Source organism: Rhamphochromis longiceps, linkage group LG5, assembly GCF_057381845.1.
Source record: "Rhamphochromis longiceps isolate RC_006_pf linkage group LG5, R_longiceps_female_GT1.1, whole genome shotgun sequence".
NCBI classification, from domain to species: Eukaryota; Metazoa; Chordata; class Actinopteri; order Cichliformes; family Cichlidae; genus Rhamphochromis; species Rhamphochromis longiceps.
Window position 1 is genome coordinate 27,644,896 of NC_140561.1, and position 24,992 is coordinate 27,669,887.

The 24,992-nt window shown below is 39.3% G+C and overlaps 1 protein-coding gene across 6 annotated transcripts in view; it reads left to right on the forward strand.

The window, feature by feature from the left end:
- Positions 1-7,122: 7,122 nt before the first annotated feature.
- Positions 7,123-24,992, forward strand: part of slmapa (sarcolemma associated protein a) — an 86,954-nt gene continuing 69,084 nt past the window's right edge. For all 6 annotated transcript variants that reach the window (XM_085407062.1, XM_085407061.1, XM_085407063.1 and 3 more), the window contains exon 1: positions 7,123-8,740. In XM_085407062.1, the coding sequence (XP_085263188.1) occupies positions 8,543-8,740 (198 nt within the window). In that variant the 5' untranslated portion in view covers positions 7,123-8,542. The remainder of the gene's footprint in view (positions 8,741-24,992) is intronic.

Below are 24,992 nucleotides of genomic sequence, written 5' to 3' on the forward strand. Positions count from 1 at the left end.
GCACAGAGAAGGTTCATGGGAGTAGGTACATGCAGGGGTTGGTGTGACAGAGAAGGACACTGCAAACAGGAAGAGATGGAGGCAGTGAAGTGGTAAATTGGGGTTATATATTTATACTCCTTACACTGAGACAAAACATACAAAGCAGGTCCTCTATACCATGGCTCTGAAGAAGTGTTTTTTGTCTGCTATGAATGTAAAGGAATTGTTTTTGGTGAATGACATAATTGCAGAAATTAGCAGTAATAAAAACACTGAAAAAATGTCTTGATGCATGCTTAGTCATCCAGGTAAGTAAATCCCAAAAGGTTGATTCTGTTCATCTGCGCGTAGCGTTTTCAGTGGAGAAATGTTTCATCACTCATCCAAGTGACTTCTTCAGTCTCAGCTGACTGCAGGTTTCCCCAACCTAAACAGTACATTTGGACAATGACTGAAACTAGCTCATTCAATGAACAATGGACTGTGAGGCCAGTTCCTTGAGCATTAATATGCAAGTTTCTATGACCATTGATCAACAACCACTGATCAAAGCCCATTGATGAATTGAGTAGGTGGTCAAATGATTCAGTTGTACCACTACAGACCACCTGTAGATAGACATGTTGATGATTAAGATCATTTTCATATTACTATATACGATAATATATTCCTTAATGACACCTGCTGCTGGCAGTGCTAGCTACAGTTCATTCTTTGTGATCTGAACTCCCCCACTCCACCACCTCCCCCCCACACACATCCACATTGCTAAGTATAACTCCCATCACTGAATGAATCACGTCTTCAATTACAGCCTGACTCTGAAGGCAGTAAATCAGCTTTATCTAAATCCTTTTAATAGCTCTATCACCGAGCAAGCAGATGGATGAACCAAACTGCAAACAGAGGGCACAAACAAACCTTGGTGGCCTAAGTTGTGATGCAAATTAGTCTACTTATGGGTAAGAATAGTAATCAAGTCAATAAGATATTTTTCCACAAAATGAGCAGTACTGGATTTCAGTAAAGTAATGCAAATTTAAACCAATTCATACTAAATGACTTGGTTTTAATTGTTCTTGCATTTTATATCTTGAGCCACAGAAAACAGTATTTGATCTGTCACTAAATAAATGTAAATGTACATTGCTTTTTTACATACTTTATTGTCATATGTTTAGTTTTTTAACACAATTATTCTTTTTTCGTGTTTTATTATGATTTTTTGTAATTTTTGCTCCCATTTTTCTATTGTATTTTTTTCATAAATAAAGTATATCTTATCCCAAGAAAAAAAAAACATAACGAAACAAAACGAAACACCTGTGCATACTAAAGAGCTAAGTTATCAACTAAACAGAAAATAAATTAATAAAAAAAATCCAAAGTCCAAGTGAGGCCTTTTTGGGGATGTTCAAATATCACATGGTACAAACATGTAAGTTATAATGAATGTAATAGTTATACATTCTTATGTTTTTGTATACAATTTCAAATATAAAATATTCACATTGATAACCTGACATTAGTGATAATACATTAAATATAAAAAAACAACACTTTGCATTGATAGATAATGAAATGCAATGAATGAGGTCTGGGAGCACACAAACCCCAACATTTATCAGATCACTAAAGAGTGTTGTAATTAAACTAAGATGTAATGGAGTTCAGCTTCTAAGGCTTTGTATCCCACAAACAGCCTCTGTTAAATGGACATAGTGATGTCAAACTGGGCTAAGAAGCTAAACACAGTAAGATGCTGTTAAATCTCATATAATAGTCAGACTGTTAGCACAGTGACAGCTGGTGCTCTGCTCTCTCTGCAGGAGGGCTAGGCAACGCAGGGACCACGATGGGGTCTATCCCACAAAAAAAAACCTGCACCAGGAACACTTTACAGGAAAACTCCAAAACTTCAAAATGAAAACCTATAACAAGGGTATCAAATATAAGGCAGAGAAGCCAGAATTGGGCCGCTACAGTATCTGGCCCACTGGACGGCTTTGGAAAATGTGAAGTAAGGCATACATTTTGGACTGCGCTGTATTTTAATAAATTTAACTGTTCCTCTTGCTGATAAACTTCTCCCATGGCCATTCGTATTGCACCAAAGTATTTGCTGTATTTGTGCAAAATCTATTAGTTTATAGTATATGTATAGTATTTGTTACTTAATTATAATCCAAATCCAATTTGGGATCTGGACTTAATTATACTTCAAATTATATTTCAAAACTTACATTTTAACTACTGATTTTATCTACTGTTCCTTTCTTTTTTTCCATTTTAAATCATGCTTTTTTATTTGTTTTTGTTTTTTAATGTCTCTGTAAAGCACTTTGAATCACCTTGCTGTTGAATTGTGCTATATAAATAAACTTGCCATACTATCTGTAATTAAGTAACAGACAAAATTAAATAACAGAAAAGGTCCTGTTTTTTTTTACTATCAGCTATAGAAATTATGATCTTTCCGTAAAGAACAGAACCTTTCTGTTTTACAGCACAGTCTGGGAAATGATCTACCAGAACCTTTTCTGTAATTTTACACATTTATTTCTTACAGTTTAAGCCCAAACAGTCATAGTGACACATTTATTTGATCTATGACTGCAGCTTTTCTTTATCATACAGAAAAACTAAGAAATACTGTTTCACTGGTCCAGCTCACTTCACATCAAAATGGGCTGCATGTTTGTGGCCCACAGTTTAAAATGACTTTAATATCACTGTCCTATAAGGTCTGATGTTTACATCGCAGGAGTCTGTCAGTCACTCAGTTCTTATCTCGTCCTTCACTCTGGTATATTTGGAACAGCCTAATGATCAGTCTGATCCCAAAGTGAATCCTGTTTCAATCCTCTGCCCTCTTAGACCTACTGAGATCTCAAGCAACAGTACAAGGTCTTATGCCCTTTTCTTGTGATGAAGAAATTGACTGGCTTACATAGCTCAACATACTTTTTTCTTGCTGGGATTTTGTTGTGAAGATTGATTTTTAGTAATATGAGGGAAAACTAAGCTAAACAGCCATGCAAGAATTTAAATATTCTGATCTTATCAAACCTACCCAGTCTTGGACATTTAGAGGAAAAGAGGAATTACTTACAGATAACAAAACATTTTTACCACAAAAAAGAAACAAACAAAAAACAAGCAAATATTTATATATTCAGTCTGTGTGAATGGATGGGTGTAGGTTTTATTTGATCACTGGAGAAGGGATGCATTAAGTGGAGTGTTATACAGTGTTATTCCTGACACTAAAAGCCACAGGCTGCAATGCTTTACATCTTCAACCTCTTTAGCCCCTTGTTCTTCTCCATACACTTTGGAAGTAGGTGAAACTGGAAAAAATGTGGAATGCACTGAATATTTCTCACTTTCAGAGTGTAAGGAGTTGATAACTCTGTCTGACATCAGGCTGCTTTTTGGGTTTCTTGTTTTGAGGAAGTCATTTGCTTTAATGTGCACGTGGCACTTTTAATGGTTCAGATATGTTTCTGATCATGTTGGAAAGTCTCTGCATGTTTCGTAACAGCTCTGCTGTATTATTGAGGCTGATTGAAAACAAGAAGGACTAGCAACAATGGCTTCAGATTAGTTAGGAAACTGGCAACAACTCAATAAACTCTGAGAAAAAGTTTCAATACAGAAAAAAAGTTCCTTCATTTTAAGGAATATAAAAAAAATGCCTGCGACCTCTTGACTAACTTAATATGAATGAGAACAGCACCAAACCTGTCTGTCTCTTTCAAGAAAAGTGTTTTTCCCCAAAAGCTGATGAAACAACAACATCCCCATTCTTAAAAGTTAGTGTTCAAACTGTTCAATTAAACTTTTAGCCCTTCTTTTCTCAGTGAAGTGTGTAGACTGAAGCCTGGTCACAGTTCAGCTGCTAGAAGCAACAATTATATAATTTTTATATTTCCTTACAGCCAATAAAAAAATTGATGCAGAAAATTCCAAACACTTATGGAGAGTAATTATGAATACTTTAGTCACATGTCCTATAAATTATGGCTGAATCTAAGAAAAAACAGCAAAGCTTTGCTTTATTTTTTTATCTGCTTTACAGTCTCATCCACCATCGATTTGTTCTCAGCTGTCTGTTCACCAGAGCACCACAGGGACATTTCTGGGGCCAGAAGCAGAATATGATCTCCTCTAAAACCACCCCCAACCTGCTGTCCTTTCCCTAAGCTGCATTGCTGGGATGATGTCCATCTGATGCAAACTCAAATATACTGCTCTGATTAATAAACTGCAGGTGATGAGAATCAAAAAGGTACTTGAAAAGAAACCAGGTGATTTTTTTTAAGTAAAGTAGATACAAATCTGTTCTGTTTTTTCTTTCTAGATTATACCATTTATTAGGACTTCCATATTTCTTAAGCAATTAATATATTCAGGCCTGTGTAATGGACAATGAAAAAAACAAAAAACAAGAAGAAAGGTTCTGAAAAAAAGACTGAACAATAATCCAGTTTTCATATTTAACACAAATGAGTCCATGTTCTTGAAAGAAAAAAACCCACTCCAGTAAAACAGGGAAACCTGTTTCAATTCCTTTAATTTTAAATATGTTTATATTGTCTATCCTGTAAAATAGTCAGATGTCTATTCATATTAATGTACAGAATTCACCTGCTTGCTGCTACTACTGCACATTCACCCAATGTATATACTACACACACACACACACACACACACACACACACACACACACACACACACACACATATATATATATATATATATATATATATATATATATATATATATATATATATATATATATATATATATATACAGCAATGACATTGGAATGCCGTTCGGACTGGAGAAGTGTAGTCGGATGGTAACAAAGAGAGGGAAGGTAGTCAGAACTGAGGGGATTGAACTACCAGAAGGCAACATTGCAGACATAGAGGACAGTTACAAGTACTTGGGGATCCCACAGGCGAATGGGAACCATGAAGAGGCCGCAAGAAAAGCTGCAACCACCAAGTACCTGCAGAGGGTCAGGCAAGTCCTGAGGAGTCAGCTGAATGGTAAGAACAAGATCCGGGCCATCAACACGTACGCCCTGCCCGTGATCAGGTAGCCAGCTGGGGTAATAGGCTGGCCAAAGGAGGAGATAGAAGCCACTGACATAAAGACAAGAAAGCTCCTTACCATGCATGGAGGGTTTCACCCCAAATCCAGCACCCTGAGGCTGTACGCTAAGCGGAAGGAAGGGGGCCGGGGACTGGTGAGTGTCAGCACCACAGTCCAGGATGAGACAACGAACATCCAAGAATACATTGGGAAGATGGCCCCAACTGACCGAGTGCTCAGTGAATACCTCAGGCAGCAGAAACCCAAGAAAGAGGAGGGAGACGAGGAACCATCATGGAAGGACAGGCCCCTGCACGGTATGTACCACCGGCAGATAGAGGAGGTGGCTGATATCCAGAAATCCTACCAGTGGCTGGACAAAGCTGGACTGAAAGACAGCACAGAAGCACTAATCATGGCAGCACAAGAACAAGCTCTGAGCACAAGATCCATAGAGGCTGGGGTCTATCACACCAGGCAAGACCCCAGGTGCAGGCTGTGTAAAGATGCCCCAGAGACAATCCAGCACATAACAGCAGGGTGCAAGATGCTAGCAGGCAAGGCATACATGGAACGCCATAACCAAGTGGCCGGCATAGTGTACAGGAACATCTGTGCCGAGTATAACCTGGAAGTCCCGAGGTCAAAATGGGAGATGCCCCCAAGGGTGGTGGAGAATGACCGAGCTAAGATCCTGTGGGACTTCCAGATACAGACGGACAAAATGGTGGTGGCTAACCAACCGGACATAGTGGTGGTAGACAAACAGAAGAAGACGGCCGTAGTGATCGATGTAGCGGTTCCGAATGACAGCAATATCAGGAAGAAGGAACACGAGAAGCTGGAGAAATACCAAGGGCTCAGAGAAGAGCTCGAGAGGATGTGGAGGGTGAAGGTAACGGTGGTCCCCGTGGTAATCGGAGCACTAGGTGCGGTGACTCCCAAGCTAGGCGAGTGGCTCCAGCAGATCCCGGGAACAACATCGGAGATCTCTGTCCAGAAGAGCGCAGTCCTGGGAACAGCTAAGATACTGCGCAGGACCCTCAAGCTCCCAGGCCTCTGGTAGAGGACCCGAGCTTGAAGGATAAACCGCCCGCAGGGGCGTGCTGGGTGTTTTATATATATATATATATATATATATATATATATATATATATATATATATATATATATATATATATATGTTTTTCTCAGGCTACATTTCACTGTGTGTTATACTTGTATAACTATGCATGTGACAAATAAAGAACCTTAACCTTAACCTTTAAACCATAGCAAAGGATAAAAACAAAACAACATAAGAAATTGTGTGGTTTACAAAAAAGCATCTTTTCTCATAGATCCATATTCTAAACAAAATTCAGCCCTTTTGACTTTCATGATACCGTTTCATGGAAGATTTGACATCATTTGTTTTATCTTGTGTTTAACGTTTGGTTTATGAGGGTTTTATTTCACCAAAACAGTGCTTCTAGCTTTTATGTTAGCTTATATATTTGTGTTCTTCTGTATATAAACTAAGTAGAAATAGATTTGGGTCTATAGTAGAATTTCCTCACACGTCCCTTTGAGCTCTGAGGGAGTTAGCCATATTTGTATTTGTGCGTTAATCTGAGGTATTTTCACTGTCTGGGTGGTTTCTAGTCCTGCAATCTTTGTGCAATACGTTTAGATTATTATGTGAACTCTTGCAAAGAGGATGTAAACAGATTATAGGATTTTGGTATAAAGTAATTTTCTTTGTCATTATTATTTGAAGAGGTGTTTGTATGTGAAATATGTTGTGCTTTAATACCAACTTTGTAACACGTTACTCGTATCTACTTTTTTACATTTAAAAAAGTGCTTACATTTTTATCGTCAGTGTTAATCACGTTATATATTTTTAATAATTCATAATTCTGTTTGTATCTATGTATTTATCTTTTAAGCTCATTACTTTTTCCGAGTCTGACTTAACGAGCTCAGCAGTGGGTGGTGCTCATGTCAGCTGGTCAGTGAACGCATCCCTCCGGCTGTCTATCGTTCAGTGAACGCACCACCGCTGTCTGCTCTCTAGTTACAGTATGGCGGCTGGGACTTGCGGAGGAGGACAACTTCTTCTAGATTCCTTCCACAAAACTGTTGGAAGGCGACGGCATTAATATAAAACTTATAGCGGCAACCACGAGGTACACTGCAACAGACGACAGCGGCATAACTTGTGTTTCTTACTGGGGCTTTCCCCAGAAAATAATCGGACTGGTGTGTGATGCGTGAGGACCCGCAGTCAAGAAACTCCCCGGATTTTTCCGCGTCGGTTTCTGCTTTGACTGTCAGTTAGCCGGCTAGCTGCTAGGTAGCTCCCTTCAATGCTAACGCTCGCCTGCAGAGCTCTATATTAGCAAAAAGAAGCGCTAGCGTGTTGCTTTTATTTACTCCAGGTGACAGGGATGGTATACCGTATCCATTCGGTAAGCGGACTGGTTGAAAAAGATGGGGAGAAAAAATTTGTGGACCTGGAAGATAACTTTGTCAGTACTCATTAGCCTAGCCTAGCTTAACCTAGCTTTCTAGTACAACGCCAAAAGAGAGTTAGCGCTTCGCCTGTCCACCAGCGAGTTAGCCAATTAGCATTTTAGTTGCACAAGACGACCAGATAATCCTCCCCTGTTCATCCCGGTGGATGGTTTTGAAACGTCTCCGCTGACTAATTCAGACGAAGAGTGGGCATTGAGCTGCTTTAGTTTTATAACTCAGGGGTGTTTTGGCGTTCGGGCTCGCTAGGTGTTCTCTGGTGGAGGGAGTGGTGAAGGTAGGGAGATAGGAAGGTAGCTAAGGTTCCCTGCATCAGGGCAACAAGGTCACTCAGATTATGAAGACCCATACATGTCAACTACACTTATAGATGACACTTTAGTAAATGACAGACGCGTGTGTGTTGTGTGTATGTGTGTATAGGGTGATGAACGCTGGGGTGTGTGCCTGCTGTTAGCTTGCTGCAAGAGAAGACAACACAGCTCAGAAGCGCGCAATAATTGGATCTACTGCTCTTGATATACGTTAAACAGACAGTTTAGTCAGCACAGAAGGAGTTTGATGGACGTGAGGGGCTGTCAGTGCTATACTCACTCATGTATGTCTTGACACATGGCAGCTTGGTCTGTACATAGTGCCTGCTGTCACATATAAGCGTCGTTATGTAGCTTCGGTGGGCAGTCAGTGAGGGGAATGTCCTGTCTTTTTTTATACCTGTTGGTTTGTTTTTTATTTCTCACACACAAGAGAGGACCATGTTTACTAGTTAGTGCCTAGAAGATTAGAGGACTAACATTTCAGCCTACAGATAGGCCGCAGATATCGTAGATTATTCCTATTTTTTTTTGGAGGAGGGACTCCACCAGAAAAACCTGCCACTCTGGATCAAGAAAACTTGCCCCTCGTCACTGGTTGGAGTAATACTCTCAAGCCAAAATCAATGCCTTCAGCGCTGGCAATATTCGCCTGCCGACCCAACTCGCACCCATTCCAGGAGCGGCATGTGTACCTGGATGAGCCCGTCAAGATCGGCAGGTCGGTGGCTCGGTGCCGGCCAGCCCAGAACAACGCCACCTTCGACTGCAAGGTGCTGTCCAGGAATCACGCTCTGGTGTGGTTTGACCACAAGACTGGCAAGGTAAGCGGCAACAGCACTGAAAATTACTTTACTTAAATTGCTTTACTTTGGTTTTTATGTGGGCCTGAAACTACAGTAGATAGTTACTTTACTCCATGTGTCTGTGAAGGTTCTCAGTCATCCAGGTCATCGTAGTCAAAGGAGCTTGCAAAGAAAAGCGTCTGGACTAACTTAAATTTACTCCATGTCTTCTTATGGGTTGGCCAAATAAAGAGAACCACCAGTGAGAAATATCACCTCATTGGTTTGCATCTTTAAATAGACAGGAATAAAAGCCCTATAAAGAGGAATTTTGCAATGTTAGCTGCTCATCTTGTTTACTTATATTTTCCATGAATGAGCCCAATTAGCTCACAACCTTTCTTTTACTGTGTAAATAAGGTTATTACCTAAGAGCTTAAAATGTTGCAGGAGATCCAACTTATTCCAAACTGAATCATGGTAACCCTTACATCAACTTGGGATAATTTAATATGCCTTATAATTCTGACTTGAATATTTATAAATCATTTTTACCTTCATGAATCCAGGTAGCAGATTTTAATACAGCTATCATTATTAATACTAATAATGATAGTGTTGCTGTGGATTTAACAGGCTGCTGTTCAAAGTTTGAAATATATGAGCAGGTTGTGGGATGAAATGAAAAAGCAATGTTAACAACAGTATAATCTGTGACAATAATCTGTGTCACTATCTGTGTCAGTTATGCTGATGGATTAGTTTGTGTCACTATGAATTGTGGGGAGGCATTGTCTCTTTAGTTATAAAGGAAGTGCTGTAGCACATGTTTTTAGTGTTTAGAGCAGGGGTGGGAAATTGATTTTTTCCAAGGTGGCCACATGAGAAACTGACCCTTGTGGAGGGCCACACCAATAAACTGAACTCAGATATGCTCAGTTTTCTCTTCTTTTTCTCACGTGAGCCCTTGGGAAAATGTATTTCTGCCCACAGTTTAGAGAGTTCAACCAGCTCTTCTTATTGCTTCCTCGTCACTTCTGTTAGGAACCTCCATAAGAACAGCTGATGCTGTGACTAGTCGGGGCTTTTTCTGGTTCATAATAAACTTTTAAGCGATTGGGGCACTAAGCAGGATTAGTGAGTGTGTAGTTGAGGTAGGGTAGCTTACTTAACAAATGTGTGCATTTTGCTGATATTGCCCAGCTTTTAATTTTTAAAAAAGGAAGTTTTCAGCAAATTAAATACGGCTTTAAAACCACTTAATTGATAACTCTTTGTTCTGTGGACTGATGTGACTGAACGACTTTGGAGAAAATCTTCACACATATGTTTTTAAATTTAAAGTAGTTGACTTAACCTGCTATCTAAAATTACATAATTGAAAAGGATCAGGATTTAAAGATGCACCAGTTGGAATTTTCTTCAATTTTAACTGATAGCATATACCCACTCTGCTTCAATGCAACGTTTTACTTTCATAATAAAATAAATTGTTAAATTTAAGAATTTTCCCCCAAACTGCAGTACATTACAAGATCTTCTCTCATTGGAAAATTGAAAATAAAGTTTGCCGTCACTGGAAAGAGTTACAAATAATTGAATGAAAATGAGGTGCTGTACACCTACCTTTACCTGTCATATTTTATGTAGGCAAACAATGTCAAGTTCAACAGATTTATATAACAAACCAAATGTCAGGTACTTGCATCATTTCCTAGTATTTTTATAACTTCACCAGATAACAGGGCATTGACCCTTCTCTCTTTTCCCACTCATCTCCGTAATTTGTCTCGTAATTGCTTTGATCTTTTGCTCACGCTGAGGCTGCTGGCTTGTGTCTGGCTCTAAGATCTGGATAGTTGTAGCTTTAACCACTTTTCCTTTGTTAGGTTCTTTGTCTCAGTGGGATTGTTGTTATGAACTTTTTCACTCTTGTGTTTTACTTTGGCGAACTGTGTCTTCACTTGCAGTGAGGAGGTTAGATGGTTTTGACATAGTGTGTGGTTGTGCATGTGCATATGATGATTTGTCTGCATTGCTGTGTGCATGTGTTGTGCATACATGAACTAGCCTTTTCTCAGTCAGGGCAGAAAACGCTGGCCAAGTTCCTGATTGGGGAGTTGATCGGTGCATCTCTACTGAGTTGGGACCTTTTTGTAGTTACAAATCCAAATTTTGCAGCAACATATTAATGACTAACCTGGCATTATGGATGCATCAACTCAGACTTGTCTTTCTATCAAATGATGGCATTTATCTCTGCCCATCAGGGACCCTAAAAAGCAAGATTTTCACCAAGAACGATTTACTAAATCTGTAGCCAGGCAGTACATTATTAAATGTCAACTGGCCCAACTTAGGAGCCCTCCAAATGTTGCTGCTATTTAGATGTTAGTTTTCATTTATATCTGCACTTATAAAACAGCTGTACATTTTATTTTTTTCTTTCGTTCTGTTTTTTTAAATAAATACTTCTGACTAACTTCCAGTGGATTCCTAACTCGGCTAAATTCTCTCTTTCATGGATGACTTGGTGTTAAAGTTTATTGTAACAGCCACACTAATCATTTTATTGGAGCTGAAAGAGTTTGGACTGTTTAACTGTCAGTATGGTCCCCGTGTTCGATTTTTGGGAACTGAAGGAGACTTTGGACCTGGACATGTATAACTGCCAATAACTGAAACAGAGGTTGAAATCACAATACAAACTTCTCCCATCTCATAGTGTGGGACCATCATTTCATACCATAATACTCATGTGGAAGTGATAATTTATTCTCACTTATTTTAAGTTTGATCAGGCAATACATGGACTGAAAATCTAAATTGTTGCACTCTTAGCCATTAAGAGTGCTCTTGGTTCTAAACCAAAAAGATAAAATGAAAATTTAGTGTATCTGCCAGGTTTTCTTATAAATGGGATGTATTTATTTATTTATTTAAATAAATAATGTGTCTTTCTTCTGAATTATTTAAGTAATTTCTGTCATTAGAAAGTGGACAGTAAAGCCAAGAATCTGTTAAATGCAGAGAATGAGATAAAAATAGTTGTAGGACTCATTTTTCAGACCAGGGGCTAAACTTAGTCCAGGGCTAACCAAAATTCAAAGCAGATATTCATTGAATGCAGCCCACATTCCAGTCTACGATTAGACTTCATCCCTTTCAGGGGAGCCAAACTGTTGTTTCGTTAAAAGGCACAGGTCTGAATGTAAATTGGGCATATAAAATCTGTGCGTTGTTGCATCTGTAGTTTCTCTGCTGAACAGGTTAAACAGGCTGAGACAGCCACGGGATTACCCAGCACTGTGGTATGCAGGGACTTTGAAATACCCTCTGTATGTCTGTGTGTGTGTGTGTGTGTGTAAAGGCAGCACAGGCTATTTATAACGACACTGGCAGCGTCATCCTTTCCTCTGTTCAGGAATAAACGCACATGCAGACTCACACTGATCTGTAGGATCTTACCATGCACACATGCTGCTGAATGTATTGAAACAGGGGAGTAATGATTTGAGATTATTGGTTTATCACTTGAGTTTTTATTATTACCAGGGAAGTTTTTTTTCTTATGGCTCATGAAAAGGTTGTATTTGCTCTCTATATGTGTGATTAATACAGTCAGTTGAATTTTAATGTAATAAATGTAGGACCTAGATAATTCTTTTCCTGTAGAATGAGGTTTTGTTTGTGGCGGTGTCGGGGCAAAGGGCATGTGTCCACACACAAGCATGTCCGTGTCAGGTAATGTTTCGCAGTTTTTCATTAGGTTCTTTATTTTTAACTTTTCACAGTGCTTCACACTGGTTTTACTTGTGAAGCAAACAGGTATACATGCACGCACGCTAATAAGAGTTTTTTTTCCCTTACAGTCAGTATTTTCACATCAAAAGACCAATAAATCCTTCATTAAATTGCCTGCATGGAGAGTTTCAATGTGAAGGAAAGTGATGTTTTTTTCTGCTTCCATCCACTGATATAAAAAAATATATATCTGTAGATACTAATTATTCTCGCATATTTGGATTATAAATATAAAAGTTCATATCTCCAAAAAAACAGTATTACTATAGATTAAGCTTCCCAGTAGTATATGAAGTCGAATGACCACTACCTTGCGTTCTAGTATTATTACCTGTTTTGCAATTAACTCGCATAGATTGCATGGGACTAAGGCAGCAGAAATATGTATTAGGATAATGCTACACACACACACACACTCACTCACTCACTCACTCACTCACTCACTCACTCTAAAAGTGGCTTGCCTAACCTGTACCTCATAACCGTAGTTTCCTCTTGCAGAAACAATGTTTGTGTGTCACATGACTCTGCAGTTTTAGTTCTTGTAAAAATCAGTCTAATGTGAAAGGGTTTGAGGAGTGATTGCTGTTTGGTTATTCACTATACATATATATATCTCCCAGCCATATATACGTGTGTATACGTGTGTATACGTGTGTATACGTGTGTATACGTGTGTATACGTGTGTATACGTGTGTATACGTGTGTATACGTGTGTATACGTGTGTGTATACGTGTGTGTATACGTGTGTGTATACGTGTGTGTACACGTGTGTATACGTGTGTAACAAGATCCGGGCTATCAACACCTACACCCTGCCCGTGATCAGATACCCAGCTGGTATAATAAGTTGGCCAAAGGAGGAGATAGAAGCCACTGACATCAAGACAAGGAAGCTCCTTGTTTCACCCCAAGTCCAGCACCCTGAGGCTGTACGCTAAGCGGATGGAAGGAGGCCGGGGACTGGTGAGTGTCAGCACCACAGTCCAGGATGAGACGACGAACATCCACGAATACATCACGAAGATGGCCCCAACTGACAGCGTGCTCAGTGAATACCTCAGGCAGCATAAACCCAAGAAAGAGAAGGATGGCGAGGAACCATCATGGAAGGACAGGCCCCTGCACAGTATGTACCACCGGCAGATAGAGGAGGTGGCTGATATCCAGAAATCCTACCAGTGGCTGGACAAAGCTGGACTGAAAGACAGCACAGAGACACTAATCATGGCAGCACAGGAACAAGCTCTGAGCACAAGACCCACAGAGGCTGGGGTCTATCACACCAGGCAAGACCCCAGGTGCAGGCTGTGTAAAGATGCCCCTGAGACAATCCAGCACATAACAGCATGGTGCAAGATGCTAGCAGGCAAGGCATACATGGAACGCCATAACAAAGTGGGCGGCATAGTGTATAGCAGGGGTGTCAAACTCAAATACACAGTGGGCCAAAATTCAAAACTGGAACAAAGTCGCGGGCTAACATTAATATTTATTTAAAAAAAAACTTCCTCCAGATATAAAAATGAATCTTTTCTTATGGACTCAAACAAGTTTAGCTGGAAAACTGAATTTGGAACAAGCATAGCTTAATACTAAACAATATATATATATTAGCTGTATAATACCAGTAGGCCAGCTCTAATAGTAATTTGGTATGGCTTCGCGGGCCAAATGTAATTAGGCTGCGGGCCAAATTTGGCCCGCGGGCCAGAGTTTGACACCTATGGTGTATAGGAACATCTGTGCCGAGTATAACCTGGAAGTTCCGAGGTCAAAACGGGAGATGCCCCCAAGGGTGGTGGAGAATGACTGAGCTGAGATCCTGTGGGACTTCCAGATACAGACGGACAAAATGGTGGTGGCAAACTAACCGGACATAGTGGTGGTAGACAAACGGCCATAGTGATAGATATAGCGGTTCTGTATGACAGCAACATCAGGAAGATGGAACACGAGAAGCTGGAGAAGTACCAAAGGCTCAGAGAAGAGCTCGAGAAGATGTGGAGGATGAAGGTAACAGTGGTCCCAGTGGTAATCGGAGCACTAGGTGCAGTGACTCCTGAGAGAGATGGGGGTATTTATGCACTTCAAAACTGGAACTACTAGTGACCTTAACTACTGGTTGTTATATTGTTCTTACCTCAGGTTTTTTGTTTTGTTCTCTTTCAGCTATAACATTTCTGTCAATTCTGCTCTCTTTGTTTGTGTTTTATTGCTTTTCTTTTCTCTTTTTTCCATATGGTAAATGGCCTGTATTTGTACAGCGCTTTACTAGTCCCTAAGGACCCCAAAGCGCTTCACACATCCAGTCATCCACCCATTCACACACACATTCACACACTGGTGATGGCAAGCTACATTGTAGCCACAGCCACCCTGGGGCGCACTGACAGATGCGAGGCTGCCGGACACTGGCGCCACCGGGCCCTCTGACCACCACCAGAAGGCAACGGGTGAAGTGTCTTGCCCAAGGATACAACAACCGAGACTGTCCAAGCCGGGGCTCAAACCGGCAACCTTCCGATTACAAGGCGAACTCCCAACTCTTGAGCCACGATCATTTCCATATTCTATTCTTTCCCACCTCACCTCAGACTTGTCTTTGGGCTGTTTCTTCACATTAATGAAGGTAATCTTAACTGCTTGAAGAAGCTCTTTCTTTTTTTTCTTTTTTCTTTTTTTTGGCCTGTCCCGTTTGGCTCTTTTGCCATCAGAATTGTTGTCTAAAGGCAAAGAAAGATGCCCAACGGATTTACTTTACCAAACTGACCATCCCAGCCTTGCCGTAATGGTCCATTTGATTCACCTTTTATTGTTTATTTTATTTTCACTTACTGAATACGGGACAGACTTGACTGGGGGAAAGAAGGGGAGAAAGAAAGAGGGAAAGAGAAACAGCTGAGAAGAGGGACGGGGGAGAAGGGCAAAAGACAAAAACCAACAGAACGGGCAGAGAAAAAAAATGCATATATCAATCACCTGGATCACCTGCTGAGAAAGAAAAAAGAAAACAAGCAGAAGAGAACAAGAGTAATAGAATAAACAACATCACAATGATATATGGGAATATGACAGTAAATACTAAATGTTAAACATTATTGTGCAGCACATAAGATCAACAGAACACAGTGTGCTTTGAGGTAGGAGCCAAAAAGGGTGTAGTTTGTGGGTGTGATCACCCGTGTGTACACCTGTGAGCATGGACGCGCTTGTTTTTTGTTTTTTAAAAGGTTCCTTCATGTAATAATCTGCTAGAGGGTGGGGGGGGCCACAGCCCCGTCCTCCAGGGCATGAAGCAGGTGTGGAGGAGATCAAAACTCCAGACATCCAGAGGCCCCCAGAACACAAGAGACCAAGGAAGACCAACAGAGGGGCAGCTAGAAGAAGTAGTTCTTTCTGAGGTGGTTTCTAATCACTTCATGTGTATTTATACACTTTGAACTTGCAGCCCATGTTTAATTACCTCTAACATCTCTGAAACTTGACTGTGAGAAGCTCATAGTCTGGCAGAAAGAGCACACCAGGTCAGACATAGTCCTGAACATTATTAGTGTGGATTTGCACCTGTTAAACAAATTTTTTTTTTTAAAATCTATAATAGCAGTTGCCTATTGACTCAAAGATGTTTCAACATCTCCCATAGTAGTCAGGACGGCAATGCCTTTATCACTTTCTGTCTGAGATCTGTGAGTGTGAGGGACATATTTCATATGTAACAAAAAGAGGCAATGATTGCCCACTATGTCAGAATAAACTGACATAAACATGTCTAACCATATTCTGCACATGTATATGGATCTAGCCTGCAAGAAATGAGGGTTGCTGATTTTAGCTCTGCTAGCCACAATCACCAAAGCTCTCAAGTACACATGCAGTATTTTTATGGCCAATGTTTAACGTCATCTACCTGACTGTGGTCAGTTTACTAAAGTTTGTGAGTGTTTGCTGGTTTTTCTACTTAGTTGATTCGTCTGACACCCTAGACTTCAAGCAGACAGGGAGCACTGACCTTTTACATTTGGTCAGGTTATAGTGTCTCAGTCAGACTGAGAGACTAACTCTATGCTTGCACGCTATGCCGTGGACTCCTGGTGCCGCTAACTACTGCAGAGGAAGGATGAGCTAATTGACATGAACGCAGCTGGTGAGATGAATATCTGAAGGGCTCTGAGAGAAAATAATGAAGTGTTTATTTAGGTAGTAGCCATCATGGGAAGGTCAGACTCGACCCAGCTGCTTCTCTCTTAACCCTGGAGGTCCTGGGACTTCAGTTTAGGAACGGCATGGCTTCAAGAGCTCCAGACAGTCAGACAGATTGATTTGTAGCAAGAGGATATGTCAGTCAGTCATGTTTTCTACTTTCCTCAAAGCGCTTTAAAAATTCCTGATAAATGTGACTAATTGATAACACTCTGTCTGTGCACATATCCCATTAAATTTCTCGCTGTTTGTCATTACTCACTACTCTTACACCTGATCTTTGTTTACATGTCATAAAAAATGTGGGTAGTGCACCAAAATGTTATAAATGAATGAATAGGGTTATTATAATGTTATAAGTTAATCTAGAAACGACAAATGTAAATAATTTTCCTTCAAAGTGGCCCCAGAGAACCACATGTCCTACCTAATTAGAAATGGTTCTTAGCAGACTTGTCTTGGATCAGAATGGCTGCTTATAGGGCGGTGTAAAGAGCTGTGACTGAATATTAAAAATCTGATTTATATATAATTGAATATTAACAGTTTTCCTTGTTTCATGGATGGATGTTAAAGGAGTGAATATATACATAAGCAGACTTGGTTCTTCCACAGTTTTGTCTGAACCAATTTTTGCCAGTTTGAAAACCATAAATGTAATTTTAGCTTTAATAAATGAAAAATAAAATTATTTTCCATTTTCCCCATTGGCAGGACTGTATGACTGTCATAATATTTCAAACCTACCCAGCCTTTTTAAGTAGCTGGTAGTCAAAAAAATAGGGTGGACTTTATATAATATAATATAAATAAAGGAAGCTTTACGTCAGATTATATCAGGTTTACGTCCCACCTCACTGACATGAATCATAGGAACAGTTTTCCCAGTTGGGTTGGGCAGTGTGTTTAAAATTTTCCGCCAGACAATTGCTGATATATTGGTAAAAGTAAAAGCCTAACCTCACCCATTACCACCGACACCACCACATGAAGAGTTGGTCATAATAGTGAAGAGAGCCAATATATTTGTCCATTTTCCTAACTCTTTTTACAGGTCAGTGTCTGTAGCCACTGACCAGTTTGTCAGTCGGATGGACTCGCAGGCAGATACTTGTCAGATTAAATCCGATTTAGACTTAGTGAGGTGATCCCTCTAATACAGCTGTATTACTCACTAGTTATCCCACCAGTCATTCATTCATCCAGTGTGTTTGTATGCTGAGAACCCTAACACGTGCCAGTAGACCAGATCAGACCAGACTTAGCATCCTGCAGGACATAGACATGACTGCACAAGCCAACTCTTCTTGTTTTCTTTCTTTTCTTTTTTCTGTCAACATCTGCTTGTTGTAGGTTAAAAAAAAAAAGTAAATCATTCTATTTTTATTTATACTGAACATAGAGCTGGGCGATAGAACGATAACGATATGTATCGCGATATAACTTTTACTCGATAGAGAAATTAAGCTGTCGCGATAGACCTCGCCGCTCTTGTCCTCTTACAAAAAAAAAAAAAAAAAAAAAGGTCAGCCAATCCAAATTAAGTAGCGCAGAACCGAACCAATCACAGCCGCAGCGTCACGTCGCGTGACTTGTTACGTACAGCACAAGTGCCAAGCCGCACGTGTGTTTGTTTGGGAAGCAGCCAGCGGGTAATGGAGCCAGCGCGTAATGGAGGAAATGAGTGTGCCGACTAGAAAAATCAACCGAGCGTGACCGAAGAGAAAACAGATGATGGTTCCAATGCCGGAGAGATTGTCGAACGGAAGAGCCATAGAAGTTCCGTAGTGTGAAGGTATTTCAGCTATTTCAAGTCTGACAAAAAACAGAGTAGCGTGCACTGTAAATTGTGCCGAAAGCAAGTCTGGAAATACAATAAACTGGTGCATGCGTCACACTGTGCGCCACGTTATTGTTTCGGTGAAATGAATTTCTACAATACTGTTACTGTTAATTCTACTCTCTGCAGTGTTTAAATGCTTACATATACAGACAGTTACTGTCCGTCCACACATACGACTCGGTTCTGCTTCTATGCCCCAGCTTTGTTTACTTTTTCCCGCCGAGGCTTCTAGACTTCTGATTGGCCAACATTTCTGCACGGTTAGGAATCTAGCGCCACCTGCTGCTTTGGCATGTTCATAGCAGCGTTTTCCTTCATTTCTGCCTTTATGTGTGGACGGGATTATTTTTTAAAACAAAAACGGAAAATCTCCGTTTTCAAAAATACCCGTGTACGTGTGGACGTAGCCTCAGTCTCTGACTGGAAGCGCTAATTCGTCATTCAGCTTTTGTCAGACTAGAGCTGGGCGATATGAGATGTTTTCATATCACGATATGTTTTTTTCATTTCAGGCGATAACGATATCTATCACGATATAAGCCAAATAACTATATTTGTAAGATTTAAATGTGCCGTTGCTCACAAGTAAAATGTGAAATAATCAGCAGCTTGTTTTTATTTAAATATTTATTTCCCATAATAAGTTCAACAGGGTAGATGTACTTAAGGAACATGAGACTTTTTCAGATAAATAAAGGCAAATATTGCAAACTACACAAAAGGCAGCCGCTAAAGCGTTTAAGTTTCAAAATAGAACAAACAAAACAGACTAAATTGTCAATTCCACTTAGAAACAAAATATTAATTCTAAAAATAAATCTTAGTTTGTTTTACAGAAGAACAGACAAAACTGACTAACTTTTGTCAATATCAAATAAACTGAGAACTAAAAGGAAATTCTCAATCTCTCCTTGTTGTATAGCTTAGCTTTTCAAACAGTTTTAACAGTTACTTTAGTCTGACAAAAGCCGAATGACGAATTAGCGCTTCCAGTCAGAGACTGAGGCTACGTCCACACGTACACGGGTATTTTTGAAAACGGAGATTTTCCGTTTTCGTTTTAAAAAATAATCCCGTCCACACATAAAGGCAGAAATGAAGGAAAACGCTGCTATGAACATGCCAAAGCAGCAGGTGGCGCTAGATTCCTAACCGTGCCGAAATGTTGGCCAATCAGAAGTCTAGAAGCCTCGGTGGGAAAAAGTAAACAAAGCTGCGGCATAGAAGCAGAACCGAGTCGTAAGTGTGGACGGACAGTAACTGTGTGTATATGTAAGCATTTAAACACTGCAGAGAGTACAATTAACAGTAACAGTATTGTAGAAATTCATTTCACCGAAACAATAACGTGGCGCACAGTGTGACGCATGCACCAGTTTATTGTATTTCCAGACTTGCTTTCGGCACAATTTACAGTGCACGCTACTCTGTTTTTTGTCAGACTTGAAATAGCCGAAATACCTTCACACTACGGAACTTCTATGGCTCTTCCGTTCGACAATCTCTCCGGCATTGGAACCATCATCTGTTTTCTCTTCGGTCACGCTCGGTTGATTTTTCTAGTCGGCACACTCATTTCCTCCATTACGCGCTGGCTCCATTACCCGCTGGCTGCTTCCCAAACAAACACACGTGCGGCTTGGCACTTGTGCTGTACGTAACAAGTCACGCGACGTGACGCTGCGGCTGTGATTGGTTCGGCTCTGCGCTACTTAATTTGGATTGCTGGACAAGAGCGGCGAAGTCTATCGCGATAGCTTAATTTCTCTATCGAGTAAAAGTTATATCGCGATACATATCGTTATCGTTCTATCGCCCAGCTCTATGTCAGACTAAAGTAACTGTTAAAACTGTTTGAAAAGCTAAGCTATACAACAAGGAGAGATTGAGAATTTCCTTTTAGTTCTCAGTTTATTTGATATTGACAAAAGTTAGTCAATTTTGTCTGTTCTTCTGTAAAACAAACTAAGATTTATTTTTAGAATTAATATTTTGTTTCTAAGTGGAATTGACAATTTAGTCTGTTTCGTTTGTTCTATTTTGAAACTTAAACGCTTTAGCGGCTGCCTTTTGTGTAGTTTGCAATATTTGCCTTTATTTATCTGAAAAAGTCTCATGTTCCTTAAGTACATCTACCCTGTTGAACTTATTATGGGAAATAAATATTTAAATAAAAACAAGCTGCTGATTATTTCACATTTTACTTGTGAGCAACGGCACATTTAAATCTTACAAATATAGTTATTTGGCTTATATCGTGATAGATATCGTTATCGCCTGAAATGAAAAAAACATATCGTGATATGAAAAAATCTCATATCGCCCAGCTCTAACTGAACAACAATGTAACTTTTCTTATGATGCAAGTGTCCCGTTTGTGTTGATTTGTATGCAATACCTCATCAGGATCAACTTTTCCGTCTGTGAGCTCTCTGTGCAGGATTTGGAATTGACAGGTAGAAAGAAAGAAGGGAAAATCGATGCAGAAATTAAACTGAACGAACTATGAACAGATTTAGAAGATTCAAAGGCTCATTATCTACTCAGGTGTAAAAACCGGTTAGCATGTAGAAACCTAAGCATTGTATGAAAAAGAGAATATTGATGTAATAAAAACAAGCGTTGCCATTTGCTATGTGCTTTTTGTACTGTAAATGCTGCATGGTTAATTTTGTTTTGATGCAATTGTTGTTGCAACCATGAAAATCAACTGATCAACTGGTTGGGGTAGAGTGCGTAATTTGCTTAATCTCTCGATTAACAAGTGCGTTGGGTACACAACCTAAATGATTTACAGACAGACAAAAAAGAGCTCGTATGTGACAACACGTTGTCACCTCAACACATAGCATACCGATGCTCCCTTTGAAAATAAACTGAATCACGTGAAAGAGTATGCAGAGAGTTTACAGATGAGAAGCAAAAAAGAGCCGTCAGGTGCTAAATAAATAAACCTTTGACTCAAACTTTTGAAAGAAAATGGTAGCTGTTACAACTTATGTCTAAAAATGTATAGTTTCATGCATCGGTTAAAACACTCGACTCCAGGTAAAGGACGCCCAGCTGGAAAAACGTCACGCAAGTCGAGTTGCCCGAGATTCACAGAATTGACAGAAAATGTTACATTTTTGTGATTTATATCGTTATCGGACGATATCAGGATATGAGATTTTGGTCATATCACACAGCCCTACGTCGGTATGTCACGCGTTGGGAATGAGAATGCTCTGTATATGAATCATGTTAAATACTTTTTTACCATTTTCATAAAACAAAATTTTCATAAAACTAAAGTCAATGATGAGGAAGGTAGCCAATGTGGATTTTAACACAGCATCATTGGTAGTTAGATCATGATTAAAGGCAGCCAAAGAGCTGGTCAGTCATCCAGGCAGCTGGTGGAAAGCAGTGCTGACAGCAGAGCAGAGTTGTTGTCTGGTGTCAATAATCCACGGCATGGTAATAACCTCAGCATGAATGCCAACAAGGCACAAGAACGTTGCTATACAGAGTGGATTCAGATCTGTAGTACACTTAATATCTGAGCACGTGTGTGGAGGAATAAGACTCTTTTGGCAAGAAGAGCAGCCTGGCAGCCTCAGCTTTGGCATCGTTCATGTGTTTAGTGATAGAGTGCTGCTTCCAGATATTGGAGCAGGATACCACAATGGATCTTTAGAAGTGCAGTTTCTGACCGTTATGAAACTAGGACAGATGTCTTATTTACATCCTTTTTAAAAACAGCTTTTCAATAACCCAAAACATCCAGTAGCCTTTAGGTGAAATGTATTTTTCCTGTTCCTTAATGCATACCATACCATACCATACCATACCAGCTTTATTTATAAAGCACTTTAACATAAAACCAGGGTTCACAAAGTGCTGTACATATACAAATAGCATAAGCAAAGTAAAATAAAATAACTAAACAAATTGTATGAGCTGACATCCTGAATCAGCGACATATTTAAATGACCAATCAGATTTTCTTTATTGGCTTTAAGTGATGACTGAATTTGAACCAGGTTACAGTAAATGTGAATATTTTTTTTCCCTCACTGGGAGAAAAACATGGCAGATGAAGTTTGGTTTCATCTTTAACATCTCCTTTGCCTTGGCTCTTTAAACAGCTGCTGGTAAAAAGCTGGGATAGTCTATTGAGATGGATAAATTCCAAAATGTATCTTTAAGTGTTGGGGCTCTGATATCACCACTGTCAATGGGAACAGCAGATATTCTGATGTCCTGTATGTCATTCTATCTCTTCTCTGTCTGAATTTTGACTGATCCTGACATGTTGCTGCAGATTTTAGTACATTTTAATTAGTATTTAAACATGTTAGGCTAGAGGCAGTCTTCATAACTTGTTTAGACACGATGCAAGCTGTTGGGAGCTTTTTATTTTTAGACTGTAGGGGTGTTAAAGCCCATTTACTATTTGTATGTGTGTTACATTATCCTATTCTACACCAACTCTATTCATGTCTTTTTGTGTGCTAAGTCAGTGAGGGTTATACCAGGAACCCAGTGTACCAAGATCAACATACAAACTCCAGCTGAACAGGAACCAGCTTTGTGGGAAGATTATTGTGGAAGAGCTGAATGAGTAAACGTCTTGTTCACTCAAGTTAACAGGTGAACCAGTTGATTGGTCAGAGATGATGCAACCCATCTTCAGCTTTTTAGTACTTCCTCAAATAGGAATGATGATGCTGTTAACAGTTAATCCTCATGAGCTTGTTAGAAGTCAACCTGGTTTGGTTTATATGTTAGCAACTTTTAGGTAAGACTATTGTCAGGATTTTCTTCTGGCATAGAAAGTTACTCACCTATTTGTATTCTTTTGAGATTGGAATTTAGGGGAGTCACTGTCTGATTATGAGGTATAAATACATGGACAGCCATAAGCTACCTGTTCTGCTAACTTAAGGTACTGAATTGGACCTGTCCACCATATCTGTGTCTTCAGAAATATTTTAAATCACATCGTCTGGCAAACAATATGGCTTGTTGTTTGATAATGACGATCCAAGAAGTTTATGTTCCAGTTTTGATTAGTTAAATTCTAGATTTTTTATTAGTGTGTTACTTAGCACCTGTATGGTTTATGGATGCAGTTTAATAACGGCATTTTGTTAGCAACAGAGTATGGTTGACTCTACTCTGCCACTACTGTATGACTCTTTTGATTTTGATGAATCAAAATGTTGAGTTAGAAAGAGTGCCACTGTGGTTGTGTGTATTTTTAATTTGTTTTTTTCTTTTTTAAGAAAAAAATAAATTCTCCTTTTTTAAATACAGCCTGTACCCTTGTGTTTCTTTCCAAGCAGTCCTACAGTGACCACTAGGGCTGGGTATTGTCACTGATTTCTACAACTTATTCAGTTCTGATTCACAAGGTCCCTGATTGTACTTGATTCAACTCAATTTTGACTGTGTCAGAAATATTACAATTATGATAATTTATCTTGGATATGTACTGTCAAAAGAGCCATCTCAACCTTGTAAATTAAAAATATTGTATTCCAAATTATTTGATTATTTGTCTGCAGTTACAAACTCAGTGTAAACCATCTAGTTATAAAAACAAAACTGACACTTGTGAGACTTCATCAGAGATGCAAGCATCACAGCAGATGCCATAATGTCAAACTATGAAAAATAACAGAAACAATATGAATGAGATTTTCCCAGCCTGGTCTCTTGAACAGGAGAAATTAAGCTTTCTTGTCAGGGGTCATTTTTGGATTTGCCTCTGCTACTATCTCAACTGCTACCTCAAAGGTGTAATAACAAAGTTAATACCTTCTTCTTTATATGGGCTTGTATGTAAATAAAACAGTCTGCATGGTTACAAATAGAGCTGGGCGATATGAGATTTTTTCATATCACGATATGTTTTTTTTTTATTTCAGGCGATAACGATATCTATCACGATATAAGCCAAATAACTATATTTGTAAGATTTAAATGTGCCGTTGCTCACAAGTAAAATGTGAAATAATCAGCAGCTTGTTTTTATTTAAATATTTATTTCCCATAATAAGTTCAACAGGGTAGATGTACTTAAGGAACATGAGACTTTTTCAGATAGATAAAGGCAAATATTGCAAACTACACAAAAGGCAGCCGCTAAAGCGTTTAAGTTTCAAAATAGAACAAACGAAACAGACTAAATTGTCAATTCCACTTAGAAACAAAATATTAATTCTAAAAATAAATCTTAGTTTGTTTTACAGAAGAACAGACAAAACTGACTAACTTTTGTCAATATCAAATAAACTGAGAACTAAAAGGAAATTCTCAATCTCTCCTTGTTGTATAGCTTAGCTTTTCAAACAGTTTTAACAGTTACTTTAGTCTGACAAAAGCCGAATGACGAATTAGCGCTTCCAGTCAGAGACTGAGGCTACGTCCACACGTACACGGGTATTTTTGA